The sequence below is a fragment of the Salarias fasciatus genome, chromosome 11, assembly GCF_902148845.1.
Source record: "Salarias fasciatus chromosome 11, fSalaFa1.1, whole genome shotgun sequence".
NCBI classification, from domain to species: domain Eukaryota; kingdom Metazoa; phylum Chordata; class Actinopteri; order Blenniiformes; family Blenniidae; genus Salarias; species Salarias fasciatus.
Window position 1 is genome coordinate 29,632,900 of NC_043755.1, and position 12,093 is coordinate 29,644,992.

Consider the following 12,093-nt stretch of genomic DNA (forward strand, 5'->3'; position numbering starts at 1 on the left):
TTACAGCACTTCAAGTCGCATGCGTGCACGCCCAAAACAATATGGCCGGAGAGCTTCGTGATGGGAGCGGGAGGTTATTGTCTCTCTTAAAACAGAGAATAAAGAGAATAAAAAATGAAATCTCATGAACCGACTGGTGAGATCTGATCCCAGCTGTTCAAGGCAGAATACGTCAGTACGGACATGAACATCATTCATCCATCCATCTTGTCCAGCAGAGCGCTGGAGCCAATCCCAGCTGACTCTGGGCAAGGGCAGGATGCATCCTGGGCAGGTCGCCAGTCCATCGCTGACCAAACACACACAGACAGACAGCCACACACACATTTACATTCCGTTAACCTCACATGTATGTTTCTGCACTGTGGGAGGAAGAACATGCACACAGAGAGGCCCAGGAGGGATTTGAACCCATGACCTTCTTGCTGTACAGTGAAAGTGCGAAACACTGCTGCACCATGCAGTCAACATGGATACCAATCAACCTGAACTTTATGTTTGACTTGAGGAAGGAAACCCCACACATGCACAGAGAGAACATGCAGATTAACTCCAAAAAAAAAACCCAAACCTGGTTTCAGACCATGTTTTCACTGTGAGGCGACACTGCTAACCACTGCCCCACAGTGCATTAAGAGGCCACAGAGAGTCTGGCGTCATTCCCCAATCATCCGTAAAATTAATGTATTAGACCAAAAATTTTAGTAGTTTAGTGCTGAGGTAGAAGTTTACGTTCACTTTAAAAACATTTAGGGGCGACTTGGAGACTCGTCATACGTCCGGGTCCTCGGGATGCTGGGTAAATCTGTTGTGAAGGTGAATCTCGACGTGTCTGGACTTTAAAAATCACGCAGCCGCTCCGGAAATTGAACTTCACGGGTCACACTGGTTTGTTTTTTAACACATCCAGGTTTTCTTATCAATATTCTCATTAGCGACAAGTCCAGGCGGATCGCTTCGGACGCACGCCGCATTGAGAAAAAAAGAAAAACAGTTGGTCTCTTCACTGAATTTGAGGGAAAAAAAGAGTACGAAAAGCTTTCTGAGCTACGTTTCTTTTCTTTTTCTTTTTTTTTTTTACTTACAGTAGTTAGAACTGTCATCTCACAGTCAGGGTTTGAAACAAATTCTGTTGCAGTTTGCATGTTCTCCCTGTGCGTCTTTAGGATTTTCATTGGAAACTCCATCTTCTTTCCAAATTCCAAAGACACCAGTGTGACATTATATTTGAAACTCCATGGATTTTATATCTGGACTGGATTAAATTCATCTCACTGAGAGTGAAGCTTGAGTAATGAACTAAACTCAAGTCACACCAAGTATAAAGTTTTGGTTAAATGAACTACTTCCTGTACTTGAGAATGAAATTCTATGATTGTAGCAGGCAGATATAAATGCAGCTAATTATATTTGTTGATAACTAAAAGCTTTTGAAAGAGAAATGTGGCTGAAACATTCAGCCGTCTTCAAGTGAAAGCTGAAAACTCTCATGAGTTTTGTGTCTCTGGAATTGTCGTTGTAATTGTATTGATTTCGTACATATTGTTATACTCTTATCGATTGATTCCGTATTGATAAAAACATTCTCCTTTGTGCCTTGATCATGAATCGTCCCTAAAAAGCTGTGTTTGTTCTAACTGGTATGAAAAAGCGGTTTTCTCACTAAAATGCAATAAACAGAGTTAAATTTCCAATAAAGACTCATCAGCTGCCGGCCGGTCAGCTGTGTCCGCCCGGCCTCCTGCATTCTGGTTTTTCATACTGGGTTTCGTCGCAGCGCCGTTTGGAGGTTTCTTCCCCATGTTAAATGGAACCTGTGGTTATTTGTTCTCCTCACAGAGCCAGGCCTTGGCCCACTACAAGGGCACCAAACACGCCAAGAAGCTAAAAGCCCTGGACACCCCGAAGAATAAGCTCAAAGTGTCGGTGATCGCCAAAGAACCTGCCAGCCAGGAGAGCGCCAAGGGCATCAACAGCTCGCAGCTCCCCAGCGGTGCCGACAGGAAAGGTTTGTCTTTCTCCCGCTCGCTTCGGTTATTTTCTCCATCCATCCGGCCGCCGCCGCCGCCGCTCGGCCGGGGATAAACGCACTGAGCTCTCAAACCCGCCTCCTTTTTTGGCAGTTTATATTTGCTGCACACAAGTCGTAATTGCTTTAGGACCCGGACAGACTCGGCGTTGATTATATCAACCGGGTTTTGGCTGGTCCGGCGGAGGCTGGCCGCCGCCGCCGCCGCCGCCGTGCTGCTGATTTATTAAATCTCGCCGGTGGAGAAATGTGGGCAGGACACACAGGACGGTCAGGCATGGAGGAGGAGGAGGAGAGATGAGGTGAGGCTGGAATAGAGAAGCATCCTGATACTGTTGGAGGGAGGAAAGCGTGAACTGGACCTCACTGATGCAACATGTGTGCAAACCAAGACAGACCCGTATCAAAAAAAAAAAAAAAAAAAAGAAAGAAACTCTGTGGTGATCTGAATTAAAAAAAAAAAAAAAAAAGTGATTTGGTGTGTTATCAAGGATTTTGTAACATTAGATATTCACTGCATGCGAGAAAAGATAAAATTATACAGTCATGAGTCATAAAATGTTGAAGTGTTTCTCTTTCATCCACCAACATTTGTAAAACACGGTGAAAAATTTAATGAAATGATGAATAGTTCTGTGGAGGACTCACTTTTTTATGTAAATTATCAAATGTTCTTGTTGAAAAATTGAATTAAGTTGTGAAAATTCAGGAGAAATTTTCCAAAAATTTAATTTGTTGTCACTTTTATTCCCAACCACAGTGAATTAACTGACAGTTTATTTATACAAGGCCACTTTAACACTTGTTGAAATATACCGTGTGTGAATGTTGCGTCAAAAAGGTCACACTGAACGGACCGCAGATAATTCATTCTTCGATAGTAACGTGGATAATAGCTGTGCTCAAATAGCATTTTCTTTACGTCATGAGTTTTTCACGCTGTCTGCAGATACACAACCTGAAACAGAGTGTAAGTTGTTATAAATGAGTCATGCTGAGGAGTTTCTGGACTCACACACCCTAAAAACTTCACCGCATCTGAGTTCATTTTAACCACAACAAATGTTTGATGCTGTTTTTCATGAATCACCGAGCTTCATAAAAGCTCCAGACTGGTCACACATCGCTGAACGCTGGACTCTCCGGTCCGTCATGATCCAGACTCTGGTGGATCTTCATTTATTCTCTGCTTTATTCTCCAACATCACCAACAGTCTTCATCACCTTCAGCGTTCAGGCCGTGTCTCGATGGGACTACCTGGATCAATAAAGGTTAATTAGATAAAGTAATTTTCCAAAATCAAACCAACATGGATACATTTAGACCGGCCGATACTTTTGTTGTAAATTTTGATTCAGCTTCTTCTTCTTTTTTTTAATTTCTCCCCTATCCCCATATCGCAGCGCAGCTTTTCAAATGTTTGACAGCCTCGGTTTAAGTGTTTAACAACGAGGTGGAAACAGGTATGGCGTCCAAACAGCGAGGCGCCGACCAAACCAAGCTTCAGTTTAAAGTTCCAAAACAGTAATGGCGGGAAAAAGGGGGAAAGTGAAACTGTGTTCCGAATGAGAAGTAAACAGGCGGGGATGACGAAGGCCGGCAGTCTCAACAAGAACGGCCGAGGGCGCTGGAGAAGACAAACAGCGGCGATCTCAGACGCCGACGAGCCGGAGGGGGGTGGAGGGGGGTCATGTGACCGTCCAGATGTGGGAAGAGAACGTAAACCCAAATATAAAACACGAGAACAAATACCAGAACTCAAAACACGAGCAGTGGAATCCACTTTCAAAGGCGTGTGAAAAACCTCAGAGCCTGTAAATAAAGTGTGTTTCTCACGTTTTATCCACCTGATTCCAGCGGATCTGTCACCGTCAGGCTTTAATGGCGCCCCATTCATTTCAATCTGCTCCACCGGAGCGAGGAAGCACTGAAACAATACGGAACCGGAGAAGCTCTGGCCTAAATTCCCCTTCTTAAGCTCTCTTCGCTCATCCCTCACGCTCTTACATTCCTCACTTTTTGTTGGTAAAACGGCGAACGTAGGCTGTGAGTCGGCGCCGCAACAGCAAAAGAGACGCAAAAGGAGGGAGAGCGGGGACGATAAACCGTCAATCCAGTTTGAGTTGTTCTCAGAGCAGCTGTGCAAAACATTTGATCAACTCAACAGATAAATAAAAACCTGCATACATGGAAGGAACTGCGTGAACATGGAGGTGAAAATACAAACTTGTGTGATGCTTTAGGCTCCGTTTACTGTCAACATGCAACTCATCGCTCTTTACTGAATAAAATATTAACATAATGATAAACAATGGTCGAACGAAACTATTAAAAAAAGATAAAGGTAGAGTAGAACGTCCATATGAATGTGCTTCCTGAAAGTCTTCTCCTGATTAAAGAGTAAAAATGTAACTAACACATGACTGAATCCTCAGTGGGACGTCTTGTAACGCCAGCTGACTCATTTCTATCACACTGAATGAAATCTTCTCGCTCGTGTTGCCTTGCTGGATATTTCACCTTCCACAGCCTTGTGCTTCAATTCTTTACCCTTTTTTTTTAAATTGCAATTCTTTTTAGCACATATACTGTTTGCTGAATCTTTGCAACTTAATCATGTTGCTTTAAACGTGATGATCTCCGCCAGGTGTCTGCCAAACACGCTTCTTATTCTCTGCTGTATTTTCTCGCTTAAAACGTGTTTAAAAAGTAAAGCGTGAAGCTTTCTGACGGCTGCCAGATGTGTATCATCACACCGGCTTTTACTCGGAAATGTGTTTGAGAAGCTTCACGTCTCTTATTGTGAACATTTGATGCCATTAAAGTTCATCTTTTACACTCTAATAATCCTTTTTTCAAAGATTCCACAAGCATTTAAACTTCATTAAGAACCGTAACATGTTTGCAGGCTTCAATCAACTGAAACATGTTTCCCTCTTAAAGACGTGTCACCAAAATGTTAATAGAGATCTCACAAAAATACACCGAAATTCCTCATTTAATAATTGATTTCTGTGTTTAGAAGCGGAAAGCGCTGCCGGTCCGTCCGTCTGTTCTCCCTCCACGCCGTCCCTCCTGACTGCCGCTGCCAGTCAACCGAGACAAACGGGCCACAGCCAATTACGTGATTGACAGCCTGCGTTTTTCTGACAAAGGGCCGAGACGGGAACGCCGCGGCCCCCGTCATGGAATGTGTCCTCGCCCAAATCAAACGGAAGAAAATAAGTTGCAAAAATGAAAGCAGACGTCTCCAGTCTGGCGCGATTTCACGGCGTTTAGAGCGGAGATGTGATCAACATGGTCTGTGACTGAGTTACCAATGGAGACGTCTTACATAATGAGAAATCTTCCGAACATTAGGATTCATCATGTATTCCATGCTCTTAGTTTCCAAAGATAAAACTCCAAATACTAAAAAGTTGGCACATTACTCTAACTCTGTTGATAATTTACCTCATGTTTACAGACCGTCGCTTCCTGTTTCCTCAAACCAACAATCTGAGATGAGCTCAGAGTAAAATTCTCTATTTTCGACATCTGACAGGGCTTAAACCATCGACTGTCAGGATCTACTGGTTTTATGTAAAGTTTTGTAGTTTAGTTTCATTAATGTCACCAGATTAAAGTAATTCTACTTTTTTATATATAAATTTGTGATTTTATTCTTCCTGTAAATTCATGCGATCACCTCTGCTGCTGTAAAATTATACCCACTTTTTAATTTTATATATTTAACATTTGACTCTGAGTTGCGTCCAAGACATAAATATTTTATCCAGGTAAATAGTTGGATTTATTAATTTTGTATTTTGTTTTGTTTTTAATATGATTTGGTTTATTTATGATTGTTATTCATTCTAATTAATTGATTTAATTAAATTTTGATTTTTTTTCTTTCATTTCATGCTTTGTGCATAAAGCAAAGGAGGTGATTTTATGTTTTATTTAGAATAGAACATAATTCATTAGTCCCAGAGGGAGTTTTTTACCCCTTCATAATGTGTATAGATGGTTCACGGACTTTGCGTATTGTTTGTTTAAGCAGGATGAATGAAGCTTCATGACTTTACCTGTATTGGTTCTCAGTAAAGGTTAGTACTCGTCCTTCAAAACAAAAACAAAATTGTCCTAATATTTTTATTGAATAGTGGCAGGAACGTAACTTTAAAGTAAGTTTCCTCTCCCCCTCTGTACTTTATCTTCAGCGCTTCTGATTCCGGGTGAGCCGAAGACGCTGGTGTTCATGAACTATTCATCTCTTGTATTTGTTAAAGTTCACATTTACATCTTTTCCTCTGCGTGGCCGCTGGTCGTTTGTTTTGTTTCCATGAAACTCTCTTTATAGTTTCTTTAGAGTTCCTCCTCATGGGACTTTCAGTGGTTTCAGTTAAAATGAACATTTCCCTCGTATGGTAGCACAGTCGTAAACTCAATAATCCAGATTATTCACTCTTCAGACTATTTCCTCACCTGACAGAACAAACGATATTCTGTCGGCTTGAGCTCAGTTTTAACCCTTCAGCTGGTGGGCAGAAAGGAAGCTGAATATTCACATTAAAGAGGAGAACCTCAGCTACAGGAACAATTAAGTCACTTTGAAATCCTCCAATCATATAATAAACTCCGTGTAGCAAAATTCCATAATCCTGTTATCCCCATTTTGTACATATCTCACAAGTCTTTTGCTTGTTTTCAGAATTACTCAAATACAGTATATATTTAATATTAACCTAATAATGTTAAACAAAGATTTTTGTTTCCACAGAAAAATAATACTGATGCCAGGAAAAGATTTTGCTAACATGACAGTTTAATTATGTCTAAATGCCAACTTGTAATAAATATCAAAGCATGAATAATAAATGAAATGAATCCTTTGGACATTATGTGTACATCTGCAGCAGGTTTATTTTAGTGAGGAGGAAGAATATCTTCATTTAACCTGAAAAATATCTTCATTTATGATACTGCAGAACAATGCAGACAATCACGCCCCTGTTATTTATGCTTAGAATAGGATTTTACAGTAATTATGTTCCTCAGCTCAAATCTAAAACTTCACATCAGATATATAATCAAACCATGCAGACGTGTTAATTTGGATTTGCAGGAGCTGTTTAAATACATCACGACAAAAAGAAAACATATTTCTGTGTATTCTGGGTGCAATAAGTTCATCGAGTTTCTTGAAGCACAACTTTCTCAATGTGAGTTAAAGAAAGCAGCACGGCAGCCATGTTGTATTTTTTTTTTTTTTTTTTTCTGTACGAGAAACTCCAAGGCTGCTCATCAAACGGGTGGGAATCAGCCGCTGACCTCCTCCCACTGTACCTGCACCCGGATAGCGATCTGTAATGGATCCACGCCGCCGTGACGCTCGGCGCGGCTCGGGCCTTGAGAAGACTGTAAACACACATTACACACCGGCAGAGAACTCCGAGACCCCAAACAACAAGCTGTCACACCAACAGGCTGACAAATGGCCATTAATCATTTTAAAAGCATGAAAAGACACAAACACTCGGCCTCGTTTCCACGCCGTCATATCGGCGGCGTGTGGGGGAGGCGGGATAATGAATATTAATGCCCGCCGCTTGTCAGAAGAATTAATTGTCGAGGCGGGTAAACGCTGCATTATCTGTAAAGGCTGGAGTAGTTGATGGTGTGTCGGGGGCATCAAACCGGCTCTAATGAAAAGCCAGATTCAGGAGAGAATAATGGCGAGAGCAGGTACGAACGGCGGGGAGGCGACGCAGCGTGAAGTCGCAGAGTGGGCTTTGAGGCAGTTTGTCGAGCTCTAACATTACCGCTAAAAGAAGAAGAAGAAAGAAGCAGATCTGATCTATTATGTTCATCCAAAGTGAGAGAAACTCACCGGGAACAGACCGACTTTTCATTTAGTTCCGAGAACAGACGGTATTGTTGGGTATTTTTATTTTCCTTTATTGGAAACAGGTTGAAAAACACTTAAAGTTATGTCGGCTGATAAAAGTACACATGCCAAGACAAGTTCATGACTTCTGAAATGTACTTAGGAACACAAATGAAGAACAATTTTGGATTTTTGCACAATGCACAATGCTTTATTAAGAAATAGAGTGTTGGGGATGAAGTGGTACAGTAACAATATGACTTTGTTACCCCAAAAAAGTAACGCTTTGCACTTATATCTGTAATTAAATTGCTTTACCAGACCACAGTTATGCTCTTTTCTACGTTCCTCGAGCTGTTTGCCTCTGTCTAAAGTCCTTCCAGCCTGCACTGATATAAGATAACCACAATTATCATTTCATCTAGCTCCTACCTTTGTTTAGCACTCGCTCATATAAAAGATCATTTATCACTCACCTGAACACCAAAAGTTCTCCAAGTGAAATCCTGCGTAACACCAGTGATGGTGCCGCTGTTATATTCAAGTGACATGATATTTTCTTCATGCGTGTGACAGGTCGTCATGTGACAGCTCCTGCTTTTCTGTGTACACAAACTTCATGCTCCGCCCCTTTATTGAGGCTCCACCCATTTGCTGATGCCCCACCCCTTTGTTGTGACAGCAGGACCATGGAGGTGGAAAGTGTTTGACTGAGTAGAAATGAGCTGAAATGCAGTAAACATCACAGCTTCTACCAAGAACAAAGAGGTCTCCACTGATCAGCTGCACCCCGATCATTCTCTCCACCCATCAAATACTTGTTATATTGTCCCTTTTCCATGATATATACATATATATATATATATATATATATATATATATATATATATATATATATATATATATATATATACTATAGATACTTTCCCCTTTTAGCAGCTACATGAGGAGACTTTTCTGTCTTTTCTGTCTATTTAATTATAATTAGTTGCATTCTTGATTCCTTTTGATGCTTTTAAGTGTATTTCTGTGTTAATTTTACAGGATAAAATCATCAGAACTTTGACCATTTAAAAAATGTTTTTTTTTTTTTACATGAATCTAAAGAAAGTTTTTTGTGAGGATTTTTTTCCTCGTGTTTTCAAAAACCTGCGTTCTGAGACTTGTGAGCCTCTTTCTTCCCACAGTCAGGGATATTGATCTTTCCTATAGTTGTACATTAGACAATAAACGCGATGTGGACAGGATCAGTGATGATACCGCGATGTGTCTCCAATTATCGACACGGTGAATTCAGAAACAGTAAAGTAATGAGTAGTGAAATTATTTTTTAAATACATAATTAGAAAACAATAATTAGTAAAGCCATGTGTAAAAATTCATATATTTAGTAAGTGTATTTCGCTACATATATATATTTACACACACACACACACACACATATATATATAAATAGGTGGTTATACACATTGCTCTGTCGTGCTGGAGGCTGTGAGGTTTTTGGAGATGTGTATGGTGTCAAGGCAGTGCAGAGGTGATTCTTAACCTTGGTGTATCGTGTATGTTTGGAGTGTGAATTAGGCTCTATGGCATTTAATAAGTACTCACATCGGTGCTCGGTATCGGCAAGTAGCTCAAGGTCAGCACTCATACTCTGTAAAAGTAGTATTCCTGTGGCCCTAAATCATCAAGAATATCTTAAACATGAAAATGTTTCATAATTATTCAATGTAGGTCAAGATGAGAAGGAAGTGTCACTACAATAGAGAAATACAGAGTGTGTGAGAGTGTGTGTTCACTGAGCAGATTCCCTCAAAATGCTCCGACCCCACGTTTCCTTGACTTCATCACTAAACTTGCGAGATGGATGGGCAGCTGGACACGGTGAGATAGTATAGATTAGGAGGAAGACTCAGCGGCCGCCTGTCAAGTTTGTGTGTGTGTGTGTGAGAACGTGTGTGTGTGTCTTTACACCAGCTCCAGAGCGAGTGGAGCTGGAGAGAGAGAGAAATGCCCACAGCCCGGCCGCCATCTCTCAGTTCCAGTCCAGTGCCCGAGGAAATGTACCCTGATATTAGCTATTAAAGAGCAGATTGTCAGGGGAGCCAAGCCAGCACTGACAGCAGCTGTACTGCCGAGCCGGCTGCAGGGGTGGGGGGGGGGTGGGGGTGGGGGGGGGGGGGGGGGGGGGGGGGGGGGGGGGGCAGGAGGAGGGGGTGGCAGGGGGAGGCAGGAGGAGGGGGGAGGCAGGGGGAGGAGGGCGGAGGCAGGGGGAGGCAGGAGGAGGGGGGAGGCAGGGGGAGGAGGGCGGAGGCAGGGGGAGGCAGGAGGAGGGGGGAGGCAGGGGGAGGAGGGCGGAGGCAGGGGGAGGAGGGAGGGAGGCAGGGGGAGGGGGGGGGAGGCAGGAGGAGGGGGGAGGCAGGGGGAGGGAGGGGGAGGCGGCAGGAGGAGGCAGGGGGATGCAGGGGGAGATGGGAGGAGGGAGGAGGAGGGGGGCAGGGGGAGGCGGGGGCGGGGGGCAGTTGGAGGCAGGGGGAGGGAGGGGGAGGCAGGAGGGGGAGGGAGGGGGAGGCAGGAGGGGGAGGTAGGTGGAGGCAGGGGGAGTCAGGGGGCAGGAGGAGGCAGGGGGAGGGAGGGGGAGGCATCAGGAGAAGGAGGGAGGAGGCAGGGGGAGGAGGGAGGGAGGCAGGGGGAGGGGGGAGGCAGGAGGAGGGGGGAGGCGGGGGGAGGAGGGGGGAGGCAGGAGGAGGGGGGAGGCAGGGGGAGGCGGGAGGCAGGAGGGGGAGGTAGGAGGAGGCAGGGGGAGGGAGGGGGAGGCATCAGGAGAAGGAGGGAGGAGGCCAGCTCTGGGTTTTTTTCCTCTTCCCCTCCACAGGTTCACATCCTCCAACCCAGAAACACCCGGACCCAGACGGCGGCGGCAGTCAGCCTGATGAGAGCGTGATTAGACTGGCTCCGTACCTGCAAAATGTTCTCATTTCTGCGGGATTTTTTTTGGAGGGCAACGAAACTTCCCAACAAGAAATTAGTCGCGGATCATTTGCCTTCAGATAAAACCGGCGAAAACATAAATCAGCATGAACTCCAATCAATAACTCCTGCTGCTGGTAACCATCCCCGATAATGCTTATTATTTTTATTTCAACCTCCCCTGAAAAAAGACAGAAAAAAGTTGACTGCGTGAGGCTTTGACGCACTTCTATTTGTGAATGCAAATTTGTCACCTTATCAGTCTTTTATTCCAGGGATATTCAACCGTGACTCTTTCCTCATTCACTCACTCTGAATACTGACAAGGAGGCAGGAACGGAAAAGAGAGGGAAGAAGATCATGGACGGTGAATGAAATTTGACAGAATCAAGAGTCCCGGGGGATTTCTGTCCTTTAAGTTGTGACAGCATATAATAAGGCCCAATCGTTTTAATTAAAGAGCTTAATCCGGCTTCATTGAGGAAGGTAATCGGGTCTCCGGGGAGTCCTGTGATTGCCTGGCAGCTTAAGCGGAGTGGAAGGGTTTCCGAGCCGCGTCTCTCATCTCTCGCCACGCCGGGTATCGAGGGAGGCGAGGTACAGAGGGAGGGAAGAAAGGAGGCAGTGTCCTCTCCGGGAGGGGGGGCAGCACCTGTCCTGATCCCCGGCCCTCTCCGTCTTTGTTGCCTCCACCACTCCCACCCTCTCAATTTCGCTGCCTTTAATTGTGTCCCATACTCGATTACTCTCCTTCTAATGTTATCTCTTCCCTCTCACCTTCTCTCGCCCCTCACCTCTCCCCTCTCTTATTTCACAACACTCTTGTGGTTTTTTTCTGCCTCCTAAAACTTCTGCAGTTTCACTTTCATTTAACTTTTCTCTATTTTTCTTCCAAATCTGTCCTCTTTCTGCGTCCCATCCTTCCCCATTCTTCCTCACCTGGCCTTAATCTCTATCTCCCTCCTTCGCTCCCTCCCACCTTGCTGTCGGGCCGCCGCTCGCCCATACCAACTTTAGATTGATCACAGTCATTACCTCCATTAATGAGAGGGGATTGAGTTCTTAACTGGGCCTTGCAGAGCCAGTTAGGTCACTCTGACTGGGGATATGGATTACTGGAGGCTTCCCAGAGTGCAGGGCGTCCTAGGCCGGCCAAAGTACACTTTAATCACCTGCCCTTCTAACAGCAAATGGCTCTTTAATGACACCGTGCGAGATGGG

General features: G+C 44.1%; 1 protein-coding gene across 1 annotated transcript in view; it reads left to right on the plus strand.

The window, feature by feature from the left end:
- Positions 1-12,093, plus strand: part of znf385d (zinc finger protein 385D) — a 105,632-nt gene that overhangs the window by 70,542 nt on the left and 22,997 nt on the right. Inside the window, exon 4 of the mRNA XM_030102034.1 lies at positions 1,840-2,008. Within this exon, the coding sequence (XP_029957894.1) occupies positions 1,840-2,008 (169 nt within the window). The remainder of the gene's footprint in view (positions 1-1,839; positions 2,009-12,093) is intronic.